Source organism: Ischnura elegans, chromosome 13, assembly GCF_921293095.1.
Source record: "Ischnura elegans chromosome 13, ioIscEleg1.1, whole genome shotgun sequence".
NCBI lineage: Eukaryota > Metazoa > Arthropoda > Insecta > Odonata > Coenagrionidae > Ischnura > Ischnura elegans.
The window spans coordinates 18,520,836-18,542,433 of record NC_060258.1 but is presented as its reverse complement, the minus strand read 5'-3'; the positions used below and the strand labels follow the sequence as shown (position 1 = coordinate 18,542,433).

Here is a 21,598-nt window from a genome sequence, read left to right as displayed (position 1 = left end):
ATAGAGAGCTTCACAAATGGTGGTTAGGTTGCTGTTAAAATTTCTTAGGCGTTGGAAACAAATATCTATCTTATGCGTAGATAATGGTTGCTATTCGCTACTAACCACAAAATTCTCAGATTAAATTCTTGTACGACAATTTTCAAGATGTTATTTGATTGCGTTTTCTAAAATATGCGGGAATTTCTTTAGCACTAAGATCGTTGATATTCAACTTATAAGAATTGGAAGTTTTGGGCCGTATGGCTTTTTAAACAATCTTTCTCAGCTTAAAATAGATAAGAAAGAGCATTTTTTAAAAATTCCATCTTAAATAGCCACCGAAAACGTTAAACAGGGCCAATAAAGACAGAAAAAGGGCGGTGGGAACAAAAGCAATCATTTTTTTGCGACTTATTAAAATTGTTTGAAATTACAAACCTCGACCCTACGAGTGCCTATTTTCCGGTACTGCTGACTTCGTATAATTGAGAGTTTACTATAAGTATGAATAGTAACTGCCTAAAAAGGTCTCAATAGTATAGGATTCATTAAGAGATCTACCAAATAGTTTTTTTGCTTCCATGAGTAGGGCTCATCACAATTTCTCAAATTTCACTCTTTATCTCTCAATCTATACCCTATATTACTTCTACTGTATAGATATCTTTTTCTCAACTTATACGCAACCAAACTCTACAAATGAGGTACCAAAATACACAGAATTTATCAGAGAACATGCGACGGCATCTCTTACTTCCTAAATATTGCTTTTGTTTCCTAAAATTGGTTTTAAAAAATGGACCTTGATATTTCTCCCAGGGAATGAGGTGATCCGCCATCTTGACGTCACGCACTTGCTCCATGGTGAAGAGCTAACCTTTATTTCAGGGTATTTAATTGATACCAATTTAGTTTCAGATACATATTATTATATTTTTTGCAATATAACGCGCTTTCAACACATTATTTCAAGTTAACACAGAAAGGTCTTGAACTCAACACGTACTCAGTCTACGGCGAACCATTTCCTGCCTCTCTTTCTCTGACACCCTCTTTTCTTTGTTTTCGTGACTTGGTTATGGTGGAATGTTCGAGAGGTAAACCGGTAAACATTCCCGACGTTAACGGCACACAAACTGATACATCTGTTCATTTGCAACAATATCTCGCATTCTTTAAATAACTTTTATCAAAATGCGGCTGATTCCACATTCAAGTCTCCTGTTGATACGTAATTAAATTTATACATAACACCCTGCCTTTTTTTTCTACATTTTAAAATTAGAAATGCGCCTATCCCTCTGAGGACCTGCATTGAAAAGAGCGGGGGAAGCCCGCTGGGAGCGGGCACATCACGCTCGTTACTATTATTTTTTTTTTATTGTTTCTCTTCATATTAAAAACGATGACAATTTTACTAAGAAAATAAAAATTGGTTTTATCAATGTTGTAGATGTATGTAATTTATTTAGTGCAAGAACACTTCAACACTATGAGAGGGACATGCAGGTGTATGCCGCGTGACGTAGTAGAGATCACGCAGTATACACCCGTATCTTTTAATCACCATGAGCCGCAAAAGCTTCGATCAAGAAACTTCAATAATCTGTCAAGTATTCCACGTGATTTAGCTGAGCAGGCTTCTCAACGAAATAATATAAAATCTCATTCTCCTGTAAATAGGCTTAAACGTGGTTGGCATTTGTTAACGGCGAATTTTCGTGCTGAAAATCCATTATCAGCCTCAAAGAGAGCTTTATATCCGCATATACAGTGGAACTTGTTTAGTACGTTTCTGAAGGGACCACAAAAAATGAACGTACTAACCAGGAAAACGTGCTAACGAGGAAAGTAAAAAATAGCAGTCGGGGTAATTGCAATCTGTGAAAAAGTCGTCATAATAACAATTACTATCGGTAGTTCTCGTAGGATCGCCTTCCTGAACTCTTTTAACCTTTAAAATAAAGAAAATGGGCGCTACATTGAAAAACAATACCATGTGAATAAAAATCACAATGTTTCATAGATTTCCCGGAGACGATTATAAATGAATACGGCGTCTTTCTCCCGTGATTTATCCTATATGTATTTATAGAAAGAGGACAAGTAAAGCTAAGTAATTTCTTTTTTGTCACAGCATACTCGGAGAATATAACAACAACCCTGAGTATGTCAACGGGTTGTTCTTAAACATCATAAAAATTGGACAAAATTATATTAACCTTAAATTACGGCAACAGCCGTACACATTCGCGCTTCTGGAATAAAGCCATGTCGATTGTTATATCGATCGATATATCGAATAATAACACGCAAGATTAATAGATTACGACGTAATTACAAGAAGATTTTATATTATACATTTGGAATTTACTTTAAAAATTTTTTTAATGTCGTCTGCTTTCGTGCCGAGATCAAGTATTTTTAAGCTAAGCTTCGCGTGGAGATCCAGAGCATCGTCTGCTCCTGCAGCAGTAGTCAAATACGCACGTACTCCATAGCATTGACGTCGTGCAGGACTGCTTTAGATAAAGTGGGAATTGGATAAGACTCATTTCTTCATCATGATAACTCGTGCAATAGCAACAATTGCCCACTCGTGAAATTTGTGCGCAGTGGGCACTCCAGAGGCAACAGAAGGTGAGGAGCTCGGGGTGGGGAAAATTGCGGCTTCTCATTGGCTGCAGTTTTGCATAGTCAGACATTCCTGATAAATGGCCATATTTTATTATTCATCACGTCATAAAAATTGAGAAATGCATTTGGATAAATCACAGTCGAAGAAAGATATGTGGAATGAATGCAAGAATGTTAATGGCTAGTAATAATAAATTAAATCATGAATTCGGAGCTTTACGACCCTTAAGAAGATACTGGAGAACGAATTGCGGGTTGCGTCACGGCTAGCAATTGAGCGTACTAACCAGGAAAGCGCTATTTTTTCAAACGTACTAGCCAAATACTTTTGCCTGTATTTTGTTCCGATGGTACCGGGACCGAGAGAAATCGTCGTACTAAGGAGGAAAACGTACTAAGGAGGAACGTACTAACCAAGTTCCACTGTATTTAAGCACAGTTAACACACCTTAATGATATACAAAATCTAATTCCTAATCTTCAACTTAGAATTTAGTTTAAATTTGAATGATACTTCACAATTTTAATGTCACTATGTTTGTATAAAATGTACTTAAAAGGGCATTATCCCATTGATCTTGAATGAAAATAAAATAAAAGAAATGATGAGAAGAGTGCAATACCTGCAATGACGCTAAGACCTAGCCGGCCACCATCCGCTCACGTTTAGTAGTCGGTTGGCATTGACACGATGGCCGACTGTGGAGGCTGGGCGCCCATCGGATACATCGACGGCTGTTGGCCAAAGCCTATCGGCATGGCGGCAGCCGACACCGTGATGGGTGGCATTCCGGGCAGCGAGATGGGCGTCGTGACGACGGGCATCCCGGGGATGGACGGGTGCTGCATGGGCGGAAGGGCAGGCACAACGCCAGCCGACGAAGCTGCAAAAGAAAGAACAACGACAATAGGGTATGTTTCCTTCATCAAAGAAAACGAAAGGCATTGATTGTGATTCGTTACCCACCATTAGTGTATTCATAATATACTAATTATTTGGTTTTAGAAATACCGGTTTAGACGAATGGCAATGGTCAAATTTTATCCTCATTTGAAAAAGGCCAGATTGGTGCCCATGCGATTCCACTCCACGTGATGTCACAGGGACCTAGTTTCTATAAGAGTAGTCAGGAGTTTTACATCATCTGACATTACCAATGCATGAGGCACAGAGCTCAGGGAAACATGTCTTAATAATTACTTATTAAAACTGGCTGAGGTCGGAAAGTTTTCTTCGCTTGATAAGGTATTAATAATCCTGGCTCATGGTGATTTGACATAGCTGCAATAGAAAGAACGACAATTGGAGGCAAATCCAATGGCGGCAGCAATCGGAGAGGCGATCACGCGCTACGCATGCATCACGTTTAGAAAATATATCTAAGCATCTCATGTTTATATGACAGTATAGCGCTCACTTTTAATTCATCAAATTGTATTAACTACGGATGGTTGGATCGGATATCTCGGATCCAAATATCCGAAATTTTGAATGATAGCTTCAGTGAATGCAATGCACAATAAGGGTGGAAAGAGTTCCGATTCTCTCTTCGAATGCGCTGACGCATGCGATTCTTATCCTACTCAGGAACTGCTTTGTTTGAAAGCTCTCGCAGAGGTTATGCAGCAGAGTTTCAGCCGTGGAAAATAAAAAAGGCGAAATACGACTGACACATTGTGTGACTCTTCCGAAGAGATTGAACAATCATCGGGAAAGTCTCAGCGACAGGAATTTGAAAATGCATTTGGATTCGAATATATCCGATCCGAAAGATCCGGCTCCGAAAATCAAGGATCCGATCTGAATCCGGATCAGAAAACAATCCTGAATCTGTCCATCCGTAGTATTAGCCCATAAAATATTGAACGCGATAGCCCTGGATAATAATTCATGAAAAAAATTGATGGCGACAGCATGTATTGCAACAAATTTTGTTAACACAGATTACAAACGCAATAGGGTAGTATCCTTCATCAAAGAAAACGAAAGGCATTGATTGTGATTCGTTACCCACCATTAGTGTATTCATAATACACAAATTATTTGGGTTTTGAAATACCGGTTTAGACGAATGGCAAGGGTCAAATTTTATCCTCATTTGAAAAAGGCCAGATTGGTGCCCATGCGATTCCACTCCACGTGACGTCACAGGGACCTAGTTTCTACACGAGAGGATAGGAGTTATACATTGTCTGAGGTTACCGATGCATGCATGAGGCACAGAGCTCAGGGAAACATGTCTTAATAATCACCTATTAAAACTGGCTAAGGTCGGAAAGTTTTCTTCGTTTGATAAGGTATTAATAAACCTTTTTTAAGCCAAGCGCTACCAGCCAGCAGGGTACTCAGCTACCCGCTAGCATCCTGCGTCCTATCAGCGCTCAGAGCCTCGATCAAGGTCACCTCACAAGGCGGGAGGGGGAACCAGAAATGCCTCGCACGAACTATTTCCCATCATTCCTACTTACGCATCGCGTTTTCGCGCGCTTGAAATTTTTCACTGTTCATTTAATCGCGAAAAATAGATATCGTCATTTAAAAATCTAAAAGCCTGAAATACGTAATCCAGGAGTAATAATCTTTCGATTTAGGCAATAAAAAAATAATAGGAAACCACCCTATTGTCTAGGAAATGTACTCACTAGGAAGACAGGGCAAGAAGACACATTCTAGTACTTTAGAAATCCAATTTACACACAGATTACCAACCCAATTAATAGAATACAGTAAAACTTTGATTTTACGCAGTTGGAGGGATGGAAATATGGGCACTGCATAAAATCAAGAGTTGGTATTGAGGAGGAGTATAGTTTTCAGGATAACACTTGCTCATTATTTTTAGAGTTGTTTTAACTTTGTCTTTATTCAGAATAAGGCATTGTGAGTTTAAACTTCCAAGCAATATCGCTTTGACGCTCGCCATTTTCAAAGCAATTGAACTCTTTCAATTTCTCTTCTAGGTTTATTGTTTTTCTTGATTTTTCTACCTGCATTCCTATTTTTGCCATTTTCTCTTGGATTTTACTCTGCATGGCTCTATCGAAATCACCTTCTACTGCTGAGCTGTATTCCTGAAACACAGAGGGCCTACGACTGCGGGGAGGGAACAAACCAATGTGTTGAGACTCTATACTGGACCCTTTAATGTATTGACGCTATTGATATGCAACTCGGCCACCATTTCTCCCCCGTGAATACAGACGACCTTGAAGGGTTTAGCTTAGACCCTCTACCTGGAAGTCAATCGCCTGATAACCTATGACAGCAAAAATTACGTCTCAAACCGTATTGCTTGAAAAGAAACTCATTTCCACTATCCTCATGCTTAATTAATGATCTTAATTAACTTCTGTCATTCTATTAAGGAGACGAGATAAATTACTTCGGTAGGCCGGCTATCTGGACCCAATGAAGTAATACCTTTGGCCATTGCACAGCAATGGATTTCGATTAATATATAAACAAAAAAGAAGATTTGAGGCAAGCAATGCTATTACTATGCGTAAAATGATAGCAATTTCGTGTGTACTAAGCACAAGTTCACGTTTTATCATGAGAGCGTTTAAGTTTTTTGATTAGGCTACACTGCGTTGCAATGTTTCCACGAGGAACGAATTTGCGCAATAGCAAAATTGCGCTCATCGAAATTGTGCTCTAAGAGACATGGGTGTAATTGCCTCATCACAAAGCTCGAAGTACATGAAAAAATCAAGAAATAACGATTAAGCAGTATGATACACAAATAATAATGAATCAACAAGGATTTAAATTTAGCAACACACGTAATATGTGGGTTGTATTTTACGTAGGAGTTTATTTTTGCTCTCCATTGAGTAAAGCCATGTATAATTTATATTTAAATGCATGGTTAGAGCCCTTCTGTTTTAGATCATCAGGGAGAGAATTCCAAAATATAGATGCCGTAGCTAGAAATGATTTCTGGTAGGCAGTTGTACGTGGAGTAGGGTAGCGTAAAGAGTCCCCTCAGTAATACTTCACTGCATTTATGGAAAAACTTCAACTAAATAAAAAATTGACAATTACTTTATGATTGGAACATGTAAAATGTGAATTTCATCATGGAACAGGGTCATCAGAAAAGGAACATCCAATCACGTGGGGATTTGTACGTATATGTACATCCTTCTTAGTGCTGTTCTCGTGGAGGCATCAGCATTTTACATATGTATTTTAGTGCTTACTTTCAACGATAAGTTTTTGTAAAAATATAATGAAAGAATTGAACCAACGAAATGTGCAAACCTTCATCTAAGACCCAACCATTTTCTATGGATTTAAAGAGAATCACGGACAATCTGTGCTGTGTATTCGAAATTCCAATAATTGATAGATTTGAGTTATCGAATATAAAAAAAGTGTAAAAAGCTTATCAATTGAGGCATTCGGTGATTTGACTATTCGAACATCCCATCCCTACTTAAAGTATAATATGAATGAACAATTTCAAAGGTGCGTGAAAATTCTATAGAGAAAAATCATTTGCCATCACTACAATTTTTTCTCCGTGGAATTTTTGCACAATGCATGAATTGCAGGTGACTCCATTATAGTTATCACCATGGCTGGTCCCAATATACTTAAAACAATTTAAAAGTTATTTGCAATTTTCCAGGCAAAGACTAGTTCCAATACATTTTGTATAATCTTAAGGTTCACACTGAATTAAAGACATTGTTGCAAAGACAAACTGTTTGAGGAAAATTGAAGGTAACTTTCATTTTAATAATATTTTACAATCACACAGGATTAAACTCGTAAGATTCTGGAAGATATGAAATACCCGATAGAAAACCATCAATCCTCTATATTATTTCTACTGTAAAGATACCTTTTTCTCAACTTATACGCAACCAAACTCTACAAATGAGGTACCAAAATGCACAGAATTTATCAGAGAACATGCGACAGCATATCTTACTTCCTAAATATTGCTATTGTTTCCTAAAATTGGTTTTTAAAAATAAAAAAAATAATCGATTAAAAAAAAAATAATCGATTCCGGCAAGATTGTCCTCATCCCAAGAATACAGTTAAGGTCGTCGGATCCCACCATGCCTTTTAATTTGACTCGCAGACAATTTCCCATTAAGATTTCCTATGCGATGACTATTAACCAGGCTCAGGGTCAGACTTTGCGAAGAGCTGGCTTATTCCTGCCTGACCCTGTATTCTCTCATGGCCAACTTTATGTAGCATTCTCTAGGGTAAGATCTTTTCAAAATATTTTTGTAAATATTAAGGAAAATGCTAAACAAGTATTAACAGAGGATAGTGTAATTACTTCCAATGTTGTGTTTAAAGAGGTCCTATGACCTCAATTTGTACATGAACATTCCAATTAAATTTGCACATAAGACCGTGCCTTTTTTTTCTACATTTTAAAATTAGAAACGGGCCTATCCCTCTGTGGACCTGCATTGCAAAGAGCGGGGGAAGCCCGCTGGGAGTGGGCGCAGCACGCTCGTCAGTGAAGTAATGAGAAGAAAGCAATATATAAAATATTCAATGTGCGCAATCCTTGCGCTCTCCCCCTCACTCACGGGTGCTGGACGTCGCGAGCGTGGTGGCAACTCGTGCAAACGATGGCAGCACGCCGCTCGCTGTGGCGATGGTCTCGACGCCGCTCCTCTTTGGCAGTGGAGGCGTTGGAGGCCTCTGCGGCTCAAATGTCGTCGCTGCGTGTTGCGGAACCGAAAACACCAGGCCGGGAGCACCCACTGCAGACACAAGAGAGACACACGCAAGTTTATTCTGTGAACTATTCAATTACATCAACTAGTGTACCTTTTGACTAAGTTCTGTGACTTTTTATGAGGGATTTTTGACTTTTACGATAGCATTTTTTTCGTGAACTCTATTTTTTAATGTTTATTCAGTTATCCGGGACGGAGATGAAACCAAAAAATCAAACATCATTGAACCATTGCGTTGAAATGACGAGTGTAGCTCGTCTTGAACTTCCGATGCCAAATCTCATATAGACGAGTGTAACTCGTCATCAGATAAGACTTAATTTTAACTCTATTTGAGGGAATAATATGAATACTTTGAAAGTTTAACAGTCTAAAACATCCATAATGTACATTAAGAACTCATTTTTCATGAAATATGATGCATTGGATGGAATAACATGATTTTATAATAGCAGCGATAGTTGTGTTCTCGATGTTTAATATAATCACTTCTTATTTCACTTTTTTACATCGACTACAAACTACAAGATATCATTTCATCACGTACATTTAAAATAAACACAGAAAAAAATTGAGGATAGGAGCACGTAATTTTGAATATAAATGGTAGTGGAAGGGGATAAAATCGGTACAGCCGTTCTCAAGTTATAAATGGTGTGACTAACACGATTTTCCTTGATGGACTACAAGGGTCTAACATCTAGTACCATGAGCCTCAGTATAATTGCAGTGGGAATCAAAGAACCTGGATAGCGTAGTGGTCTGTGCAGTGGCGTGGAAAGCCAAAGGTCCGTGGTTCGATTCCCGGTTCAGGGGAATTTTTTCTCGTGGCAATACTTGTATATTTCACCGCCGTTCATGCGGCAGGGTTGGAAATATAACACATACAGCTTTGCGTGGCTTTAGCGCAGGTATGAGGCTCTCAACCGGTTGTGGCTTCTTGGAAGTCCTTCCTCCCTCCCGTTGCCATCCTTGATGGACCGCGAGGACCTAACACCCAGTGCCATGAGCCTCGGTATAATTGCCATGAGAATTAAAGAACCTGGTGTGACTAACATGATTTTCGACTTTGCATTGCCGTCCTTGATGAACCGCAAGGGCCCAACAGCTAATGCCATGAGCCTCGGTGTAATTGCCATGGGAATTAAAGAACATGGATAGCATAGTGGTCAGCGCAGTGGCCTGGAAAGCCAAAGGTCCGTGGTTCGATTCGCAGTCCAGGGGAATTTTTTCTCTAGGCAATTCTTGTATATTACAAAACATTTTATTACATATCCATAAGCAGTAATTTTTAAATTGTTGATTTAAACTGGTTAATACTGACAAAATATTTTTACGTTTACTGAAATAAAATATCAATATACGTAATAAGTTATTGCAAATTAAATAATGTGCTACATGAGAGCCGATATACAGTAAAACCTCTTTACATCGCAATGGAGGGGACCAAAATTTGGGTAATTTGATGTATGGAGGTTCACTATAAAGAGGTTAGTGATAGGCACCATTTTTTCAAATCCTTTGGAAATGAAAGGCACAGTGTACTGTCTTTTAAACCATTATATTTATGCATTTAAATAAACATGCATGCACTAGTGAACATATATTTATTATTTTATGATAACAGAGACCAAGCGCTATCGCATTATTTTTACCATGATTCAAGAGAAAACGATGTGATCTCTCTCAATTCAACAGTCTCTTAAAATGATTAGATTAGTATCATATCTTTTTTCTTATTTACTGTTAGGTATGCTCTCATATAGAACAAAATGGCCATAACCAATGGTTAACGTGAAAATTACAGCCTATGAAAGGTGTGAAGCGTGAAACATTGATCGCTGAAAATGTCATTCCATGTAGGTAAGCACGGCTGCATTCATGGTCTCTAGCTGTCTTGGTGCAATTTGCAGAGGTAGTTCGGCAGTCTCAGGGGTGTATCCTTGGTGTGAAGTATGGAGGTGTTACGAGGTAAAGAGGTTCACTACAAAGAGGTTTGCCTATAAATTTACATGTAAATCTGACGGGACCGTAAGGGTGGTATGATGTATGGAGGTTTATGATGTAAAGAGGGTCACTACATAGGGGCTTTACTGTATCAAGATCCGCCTGAGTGGCAAAAGCTGATATATATATCGGCCAGCCGCACTAATAGGGCTACTAATACAAGGGTACTCTGTGCTAATTATTTTCCTTAGAATTACCTTCGTAAAACAGAATTATGTATTTAATTAACTCGCCATTCTGAACCAGTGATCACACTGCCATGGACGCGTGGTTTTTGGAAACAAGGTCTATGGAGCAATAGGAGGAGTACAATCACGTTATCATCACTAAACAGATCGAGATCGGATGAAGAAAGCTCCTCAATGAGGCCGCGAAGCAATCTGAAACAATTGACAATGCGCATGAACAATAATATATTAGGTGCACGACCAAGATCTCGCCGTTTTTTCAATGAAAATACAAATTAAATGTGAAAAAATGGTTACAAATGAATCATTCAAAGTGTTGTCCATCGCTAGCTTCAACTTTTACCAATCATTGTGGCAGAGCTTGAATACCGTAACAGTAAAATTGTTCGTCTCATGAGGCTATCCACGAATCATGCCATTTTTTGGTGTCTTTATGTTAACGCAACTGCTGATCAGCCAGACTATGTGCCATAGAACGAAAAAAGTAACAATCGGACTGCGCAATATCTGGGGAATGTAGCGGCAAGTATTTATACATTATATACAATATTGTCTCGCTTTGACTTATATATCCATATGATCCGGAAATGGAAGATTTCCATTTCCAAAATATGCATAAATATGTTGTTGTGTGACTTCTCAGAATAGCCAGCTGTGACAAACTATGCCTCGGGATTAGTACCTTTTCAATTTTAAGAACGCCTAACCTTCCTCTTCCCCTTCCTCTTGGACGAAAACATCCTGGTTCCACTTCCCTATATAATGGCACAGTGGAGATGCTCAGGGTCGCACTCAGGAACTCACACAGTAACTCACAGTTGGAGTCGAAGCACGGGCCGTATGGCTTGTGTGACCGAAGAGCCTCGCTATCCACCCGTGTCATCACCAGCAGCTCCTCTCCTTCCCGAGACTTTGGTAATATCCTAAGTTATGGCTATTATGGACGCACAAATTCATTATTACCTCATGCCTTTTCATTGAATTGATTTGGAAACTGGGTTTTTGAATGGAAATAAACTTTGGGTAAAAACTTAAAATACTTGTGTGTGATTATTCGCTTCCCGACACCTAGGGCAAGAACCCACGTGCAATACGAGGCGTGCGACCTGCGGCTCTTTCGAGGTAGCGGGCCGCACCCTTACACATATAAGATCTAGAAGGAACTAACTCAAGTCCTCGTGTCCTGTCGTGCTGCCCCTTCAAGTGGACTTATTTTCTGGTGCGTGCCATACCGAAAAGAGTCTTATAATCTGTAAAAGACTGCAATAATTACTTTTCTAAAAATGGAAAGGAGATCTACTAGAAAAAGAAATCCGAGACAGTAGAGAAACAACACGACTGAATTTTAACAGGGTGTGGGCGGGAGTTCTCCAGACGAATGACATATGACCTTGAGTACAGGGGCGCAGCTAGGAATTAAGGCCAGGGGAGGTTTATGTGCAACTAATACCGGGGTGTGGGGGTTATAGAATGCCCACCAGGATAGGTGGTAGGTGCGAGATTAATAAATTGCGGAATTTTGTTCATTTTGTGATGCTCAGGGGGGGTCAGGAAGGCTGACAATTTATTTAATTCATTTGGACGGCATCTACGTCCAAATTTAGTGTAAGAGTGGTAGAGATGTTTGCAATAAATTTCTTTGAAGTATTTGCACTTTCTCTTTTATCATGTCTATACGGAACTTACTTTCTGAACATACATCACGCGGGCGCAGATAGGAATTAAGGCTGGGGGGGGGGGGGGTTTAGGTGCAAATAATACCGGGGTGTGTGGGGGTTATAGAATACCCACCAGGATAAGTGGTAGGTGCGAGCGTTTCGAAGCATGTTTTAACGGATATGGCAGCTCAAAGTAAAGCGTTGTCATGCTGTAAAATTACTTTGTCTAATCGCAAGGAACTCAAGTTCCTTGCGATTGCATAAAACGGCTTGATTGATAACTCTTAATACCCAAGCAAGTTTTCCTTGAGATTGACATGTATCTTCATCGAGTCATAACCCCATTTCAGTGCCCGGTTTTCATGGTCTAAATGTCATCGAATTCACGATTTGTAGATAAGGCATTTTAGACAAAAATATTGATCACGTAACAATCATCGGCCGCACGTTAACTAAAAATTTAACAAACGCGACAGATGCCGTGAATGCAAATGCAGCAATGAAAGTACTGTCTCTCATGACATCACATATCGTTTGCAAAATTCATGTCCGGCTGAAGGTCATAAGTGCAAAATAGAGGGACCAGGGTGCCAGGGAAGTTATAAAGTGTATGAATTTCAGCCAGGGTTAATGAACACTTTGGTTACCAGTCTTACGGCTTTGCTACAGGCTTAAGGTCTATGTGTCATCATGGCACAAGGACAAATAATTGTGCCTCGAATATATGTGTGGAGATAAATCCGTGGCCATGTCTGCACGTGACTGACCTTGAAATATGATCGAAGTATCCATTTTTCTTATAATCTGTCAATTGCAGTTCTACCATCGTAAAATCAGGATTGAGAGATTTTTTAAGGTTCTATGACAAAATTCACGGCTCTTTCCAGGTTTTTTCGCGGAATACGAAATTCACAGCTTACTCATGGTTTTAAGTTTTCAAGGTTGAGTGGAAACCCTGAGTGTCTCTGAAGGTTTTTGGTCTTCCTTCGCACGGATGGGTATTCAACAATGAAATGGCCATCTTTGAAGCGATATAGCCAATCGCAGCACGTTATTTCACTTTGAGCAGCATCTTCGTAAACTTTTTGGAGCTCTAGATGTGCTTCAGTCCCCATTTTCTTTGAGTAAAAGAAGAAAATAAACACTTCCCACAAATGACAGTTACTTGGCACAAACTCAGACATATTCACGCAACAATTAGGATATGAAGTCATTACAAACTCACCATTGCCATATAGCAGTTTGTTTGCCAAATATCTAAGCTTGGTTCATGACGATTCCAGTACGTACTTCAAAATCGGCAAGCGATCACTGCTGGAGTCATATATTAAAAACAGTGGGAATTTAGTAGCGCACCTAATACATTGTTTGATTTACGTAAACTATGGTCATTGCAAGAAATTAACCCTTTTAGTGCTATCCTGCATCCCGGTGTACAGTCGAAAAATGCGGAGGGTATTTAAAAAAATGTAGCAACTAGGAAAAATAAACATTAGATAGTTAATTTTTTAGATATCTTTAAGCCGTTTTTTTTAATTAATGAGATTATATTGGAGAATAATCACAACATTTTTGTACGTTTACTGATATATAAGTTTTTTTATTTCAATGTCCTCAAATTTAACAACAATATCGTAAAAGCCGATATATAACGGCACACTGCACTTTTCAGCCGAGCCGTAAAAGCCGATGTATCGGCTCGCCGCACTAAAAGGGTTAATGAGAAATTTTGGATTATCCATGTTTTCCGATTTCAGTGGAACTCCTGATTACAGGCAGTCCCCGACTTTCGTACACAATGCGTACCCGAAAACTTGTACGAAAGTCGAATGTACCTAAGTCGAACCATTGACTTCCATACTAATTAGGGGTTACGTTCCAAAAGAGCGGAATGTAGGTACTAAAACTTTTTTTTCACGGAATTCATTTCAATTGACTTAATTTTAATAATATATTAATAAAACTCTTCAAATCATCTAATTTCTTTCGAAAATACGCAGAAAATGCAAATAAAAGTTAAAAAAACAAGAACTCCGTTGGCTACCGAGTGAAACTTCCTCTTGGCGTTTAAGTTGACACTCCACTTATTACCTCCACTATAAATAAAAGGACATATAAAGAAGCATAACAAAATGTAGTTGTTGAACCCGCACTCTGGATACCTTTTAATTTTTACACCAAAATTCGACATTTGGCAGGTGACATTCGTGATCGCGTATATTCCGCATGTTATTCAAAAAAGACAAAAGACAAACGGAATTCGGGTGATATTTCGTGCAATATCGTTGCTGAAGGTTTACATGAATTGAACAGCACTCAAACGAAAAAACACAATTAGAAAGAAGATCTTGCTAGTTTTATTGAAAGCTATTCAATGATGTCTAGTAAACTTCTTTTGAAAAATATCTTCAATGAAGGCTTTCTTCTTCTCTTGATAAAGGAGCCTATAGCAGGCAGTCTCTCTCCCAAATAAATCACCTAGATTAGAGTCAACTACCAACAATTCCCTTCATTATATACGTTCGTATTGTTCGCATATACTGCCATTTGAAACAATTGAATGTTGGGATGCACAATAAACATCGCGGGAATTTAAAAAAAATTACTGACCAACGTCCAAAAGTCCGAATTTAGCGTACGAAAGTCAAGTAAAAAGGTGTCAATTTTGAACGTACGAAAGTGTGAATTGTACGATAGTCGAGTGTACGAAAGTCGAGGACCGCCTGTATTCTAATGGACTAATAAATGGGACGCCCAGGGTTCCCATTCTAACTACATTATAAAATTTCCAGTTTTTTCCAGGTTTTAACGGTCTAAATGTCGTCAAATTCACGATATGTAGCTAGGGCATTTTAGGCAGAAATATTGATGACGTAATAATCACCGCCTGCATGCTAACTAAAAATTTATCAACCACGACAGGCCGTTGCCACCGTGGCTACGGTAAGGTGCCGTGAATTCAAACGTAGAAATGAAAGTGCTATTTCTCATGACGTCACCTATCGATATCAAAATTAAGGTGAAGCTTAACGTTGTGAGTGGCAAAATGGAGGGAGCAGTGAGGTAGGGAAGTAAGGAAGTGTCTGATTTTTTGCCATGGTTAATGAACACTTTGTTTGCCAGTCTTCCAATCACAGGCTCCAGATCAATGTGTCGTCATGGCACAAGGACCAACAATTGCACTTTGAATATACATGTGGAGATAAATGTGTCTGTAAGTGGCTTGGCCTTGAAACATGATTGAAACATCTTTTTTTCTTTTGATCTGTCAATTGCAGTTCTTTTTCTATAAGTTTGAATGATTTTTAAGGTTTTACGATGAAATTCACGGCTTTTTCCAGGTTTTTTCATGGCATACGAAATTCACGGCTTATTCACGGATTTTAAGGTTTTTGCGGTTGAGAGGGAACCCTGGAAGCGGCACGAATAATCTTAAAACACTAATAATCCAATCTTTCACTTCAATTTCTGCTAATTTTCATTATTTACGCAAATCAAACAATGTAATGGTTCCCACTCTACCTACATTATTAAATTCACGGTTTTTTCCAGGTTTTCACGGTCTAAATTTCGCCAAATTCACGGTCTTTTCGTAAGCCATTTCAGGAAGAAATATTGATCAAATAATAATGATTGGTCGCACTTTTAACTAAACTAAAAATTTAGCAAACGCGATAAACGCCGGGAATGCAAACGCAGCAATGAAAGTGCTCTTATGACGTCGCCAATCTTTGCCAAAATTTAGAGCCGGCTAAAGGTTGTGAGTGGGAAATGGGGGGTGGCAGGGAAGTCAACTTTTCGCCAGGATTAACGAACATTTTAGCGACCGGCCTACCAATCACAGGCTTAACCCATTATTCCCCAGACTGTATGTAGGGCTTTTAACTTCGCTTGCTTCCCATTCTCCGATTCATTGTGGTCTAATTTAGATGAATTTTTGGAATTAAAAAATATTTTCATCATATTATATGATTTTCATAATGCTGCGTATACGCAACGCTGGGAAAACTCCAGTAAATAAATATAAAAAAGTAATTTTTAAAAATTAGGTTACATCTTTTATTTTTTATCTTGATTTGTACACTAAACATCTTCGCCGGGAGTTATCAGTATTCCTTCGGAGGAAATGCCCCATCCTGCCTTTCAATGGACTTGCTGGTTTATGTCATTTTTCCTAGGGTGTCTCGTATGTGCACATCGATTTTTATGCTAAACGCCATCAGTCATAAAAATACAATTATATATAAATGAAAGTGTTGGTGAAAATGACAAAATTAGAACTAGAAATTCTTTAAAAAAGTCAGTAAATCGAAGAAAAAATTATTCTGAAGTAGAAAATATTTCTGATTATTAGGATTCAATAACGTCGCGTTTACGCAACGCTGGGGATTAATGGGTTAAGGTCTGTGAATCGCCATGGCACACATGGACCAATAATTGTGCTTCGAATTGTGCAGATAAATGCGTGGACAGTGTCTGCGAGTGACTGACCTTGAAATAATGATCGACGCATCGATTTTTCTTTTGATCCGTCAATCGTTTGTATCTAAAATCAAGTTTGAGAGGTTTTTTAAGGTTTTACTACGAAATTCACGGCTATTTCCAGGTTTTTTCACAGAAGACGAAATTCACGGCTTATTCACGGTTTTAAGGTCTTCACGGTTGAGTGGGAACCCTAGATGTAGTATTATTAGTGATGGGTTGGTTCAAATCTTCGATTCTCGGTGAAGAACCGGAATCAAAAATGAGTACTTGCCAAGGTGAAAAATCGATTCTGATTCCAGTAGTACTTGAAAGCACAAATTTATATACCGCGTTATTTGAATTTTCGCACCACGAAATCATAATAAAAAAACACTTATCTTCTAGGGATGTGCGAGAACTCGAAAATTCGAGTCGAGTAGTCGATACTCGACTCGAGCGTTTCGAGTAGCATTACGAATGTCGAGTCAAGTAGTTAAGGCTACAGAGCTTTCGAGGCTAGTAGGTCCAGCAAAGGAAACGCTATCATGAAACTCATGTAGTAATACATCTTTTAAAGCCGATAAGTCATTCTAATGCCTTGGCCTGTTAGTTTCAGCTTGCCGAATACACTAGAGTTGGCGACGTGGGCACCGAATACCTTTGCGTCAGCCGCGGCAGCCGATCGTCTTCCGACCCGGCACACACTGGTCCCAAATCGGAAAAAGCTGGAATAAAGTCCAAAATGACCTTTTTGGGGATAGAGACTTGAAAATTAGCGTAAATACTCATAAATCATTACCAAATATAGATTTATTTGCCATTTTACATAAATACGACCCTTTAGTGAGATACAGTGGCCCAAACATGACCAATTATTCAATGCCACGCGAGATATCATTTTTCCTCAAAAAATCTTTGAATTTATCCAGGTGGTGTTGCGTTGGTATGAGTTTCATGGAATAAAAAACGCAATTTTCCTTTGACCTGGTGCTTTGCCTACACTTTCGATGACTTTTGAAGATTTTGGCCCTCCTCTGTCTGGTTTTACAACGCAAAATGGCCAACCCGTTTTTCACGTGAAATTTGACATAAAGTAGACATCTTTCGTTTACGAAAAATATAACTCGGAAAATTTGAACCACAATATAAAGTAGAGGTTTCTAAAGAGTACTAAGTAGAAATCTTGGGAAAAAAAAGTTTGCGACAAAGGAAATAAAAGGGATTTTTCAAACGCGCGTCCAGGCTGAGCTACACGCCGCGGAACTCTGAGGCTCGGTAACTGAGGCCGATTTTTCAAGTTTTTAAAAACTTTAGTCTTGAAAATCGTCATTTAAAGCATGGATAATTGTCTTCATTGACTTAAAACACTAAACTGAGGATGTTAAAAAGGATTATGTATAGATCAACTTGACTGTTTAGCGCATTACTCGAGTGAAAATACTAAGGATTGGATATTTTTCGGAACCATCCCGCGCATAAGAAATATGGCTCGGGTATTGAATTAAAGTGAAGAGATTAAGTCGGCATGCTTAAGAGAGAGAAAAATGAACTGTTTCCATGAAAGGCAACAACTGATACCCTTTTTCCCTTTCCACATTCGCCGAGGTGAGTCGCGCAGAAGGGTAGTTTTCACACCACAAGGCTCTTTCAGTCTTTTGTATTACTGCGTCCGTCCGATGTGATATTCATTTGTAGTGTTTAGTTTCTTTCTTGAAGGGAAAAAAGGAAGAGATTTTAAGGTTGATTAAATGACGTGAGAAGTATAGAATTTTTTTTGGCTCTACAAAACTAAAGCTTACTTCTATAGTTCGTTAGCTTTGCCCACTTGAATTGCATGAAGATTCAAGATCCATAAAAATCGTTGATATAATTTTTAATAAAAATTCCAATGTTTCCGAAATCTTGCAATTTTGGTGGGAAAGTAATTTGTCACACAAGTGTGTCAAAGGCAATTTTCTGCAGGCAGTACTACTGTAACATGGAGATGTCAAAACCTGCTGGCTGAGCATGTAGAATAATTAGTTTTTCTGCTTGAAAATTTGAAAGGGCCTAATATTACATGATTCATATGCGTAGTATGTAATTTTTATTATAGCTGTGAAAATGACTGTACTCAGGGCTCTCCCTTGTAGTTAGGATACATATATATGGTCGACATATTACTTGGGGTTAATTAATTTCAATTGTACCAATGGAATTATTGAAGACAAGAAGATTTTCATTCATCTCTTACTTCTGACAATAACCACCAACGATCCTCATTATATTTTCCTTCTTACATTAGGCTAGACATTCATCATAGAAAATCGGAGTAGAATATATTGTAGAATGCATTGCTGTATTGCCTGGTTCAGAAATTATCATACTCAACTCGATACTCGCCCGTAATTGTCAACTCGACTCGAGATCAAAAAGTGCTACTTGGAAATCCCTATTATCTTCCGAAGGAGCAAATGCAGACTAGGGAGCCTGTGACAGGTATGTGGTCAAGATACAGTGATGCATTTGGAAAAGTCACCATAGCAAACACTGTTGAAGCTGAAGTGGAAGCATAGTTATCAGAGATGGATGCACCACCAAATTTCTTCCCTGGGAAATACTGGAAGACCTGTATCTCCTATCCAAGGCTGAAAGTATTAGCAAAGAGGTTTCTTGCCATACCGCCATCCACTGTGTTCAGTGAAAGACTTTTTAGTTTGGCAGGAAAAATATGTGATGTAAAACGAAACAGGCTTTATCCTGACAGAGTGAAGATGCTTTGCTTTCTGAGCAAAATTTTAAGTCTGTAAAAGGAGACTAAATTTGTGAGACATTATAGATAATGATAAGATATTTTCAACAAAAGATAGATATTAAAGGAGGTACTTTTATTTTAAATTTAAACATGAGTGCTAATATTAAAGTAATACCTATGAGGTAACACCACTTTTCAGGTATGTTCTGTTTTGAAATTTAGCTATTATATTTTAATTACATAGTGATGATATGAAAGATGCTTTTGTTAACTGATTCTTTCACTGAGTAATATTTTTTTAAGTGATTGTCCTGTTGCCTGGAATTAAGTAATATTTTTCTTGATGCCAGTGGTGTCAGAATCGATGGAATCGGTATCAGTAGAATCGGAATCAAAATGTCAGAATCGGAATCGGGATCGGAATCGTTAAAATTTTGGAATCGACCCATCACTAATTATTATCTAAGCACATTACCTGTCATTTTAGATTGATTACTGAAATCATTAAGGGCTTAATATTCCCGAACACGATCTTTTCGCGGCAATAATGTGATTACACTCGTATTGCCACGGCTCCATGTGGTACGTGGTTTCCGGAAACAATGCACCCATGACTTTGAGATCAGGGATTTAGAAAAGTAGTTTGCGCAAATGCTTCAAAACTGCTGTGTGACGTAGGAAACTACACTGTCAGGCACCACGCCAAGTAGTCGCATCTCGCGTAAGAGACCCGGGTTGCAACTGCTGCGCGAAATGTATTCGTGATAACAGAGTCCGGTTGCACACTGCGAGGCTTGGAAAACAGGAACACGGTGCTCCTGTGAATGCAGCTAGAACGTGATCGCTTCTGTTTTAGAAAGGGGATGCTAACGGAAATAATAAGCCCGGTGTATCCTAGCATTAATGCAGTAATTCTGATGATTTTGCATCCAATTTTATTTTTATAGAAAGATCGCTGAAAAAATAGAGCCAGAGTGAAAATCAAGCACGGATAATCCACAGCTGGATAATTGGGAGTCGGCTATATTTAAGAAACAGAAAAACTAAAAGAGGCCGTCCCCATTTTAATTATGAAACACCATTTCAAATTATCATCCACGAACACAAAAATGCACAAAATTACAAAAAAATGCAATGAGCACAATCGCGCACTGCAATGCTTGGAAAACGAGAGCACGGAACACCCATGAGGGCAACAGGAGCGCAGTCGCACCAATGCACGGCAGCTGTAAGAGGAAACCAGGACTTACAGCAAATTGTCTACGCAGGGGAGTGCCTGGCTATGACTCATGTCATCTCTACCTCCACTTCCCTCGCTGCCTTCACCTCTACTATTCCCTTCCTCTCCAGTTTCACCTTGACCTGTACTTGCCCGAGTGCGACGAAATCTCCTGTTACCTAGCACTGCATTCAATCGTGTGCAAGGCCACAAATAATAAATATCATAGGTAACATTTCTCTCAATTTACAATTACTTAACCATTGAAGAATCTTCTAAAATCAATCAAGAGTTTTTTTTTCCCCGCTGCTGATCGTCGTCAGCAACTCCCCCTTACAACCCTGCCTCTAATGGGCTGGCAGAAAGGATAGTGGAGACCGTAAAAAGATTACTACTTAAATTGCCCGCCAATGAATGGGAAAAGGAATTAGCCAACATCCTACTCATATTAAGAACCACTCCTAATTCCACAGGGTCAGCTCCCTCAGAGCTGTTGATGGGGAGAAGGTTAAAAACTGTTTTAGACAACTTACATCCAGCTCATGTAATGAGCAAAAGAGGAACTCAATCCTGCTGGGGAGAAGAGAAGCGTCTACGAAGGGTCCTCATAATTTTAAAATTATTTCAGACTCTGGTAATGTTGAGCGTAGGAATGTCAACCAACTCCGTCGCAGATGGATTGGTAATCTCAGTAATAAGAGGGGGACTATATTCGGAGAAATATGGTAATTAAGATCGTGGGTAATACAGTGAGTCCTCGTTTAACGTCACTTACTGTTCCTGAAAAATGTGACGATAAACGAAATGACGTTAATCGAAAGATTAATTCCATAAGAAACAATGTTAAAAGTGAATATGGGCTTCTATACGCGAAAAAAATTTAGCGTATCATATCTGGGGCATTTTTTACGATGGGAATTCGCTATGGTGGTCGCCCGGGCAAGCGTCGCCTGGGCATCATCATCGCTGAAACATCGTCGCAATTAAAGGAACC

At 38.8% G+C, this 21,598-nt stretch overlaps 1 protein-coding gene across 2 annotated transcripts in view; it reads right to left on the bottom strand.

The window, feature by feature from the left end:
• Positions 1-21,598, bottom strand: part of LOC124170121 (Golgi reassembly-stacking protein 2-like) — a 116,149-nt gene that overhangs the window by 29,632 nt on the left and 64,919 nt on the right. For both annotated transcript variants that reach the window (XM_046548809.1, XM_046548808.1), the window contains exons 8-9: positions 8,182-8,358; positions 3,243-3,503 (exon numbers count right to left, since the gene is read on the bottom strand). In XM_046548809.1, coding sequence (XP_046404765.1) covers positions 3,286-3,503; positions 8,182-8,358 — 395 coding nt within the window. In that variant the 3' untranslated portion in view covers positions 3,243-3,285. The remainder of the gene's footprint in view (positions 1-3,242; positions 3,504-8,181; positions 8,359-21,598) is intronic.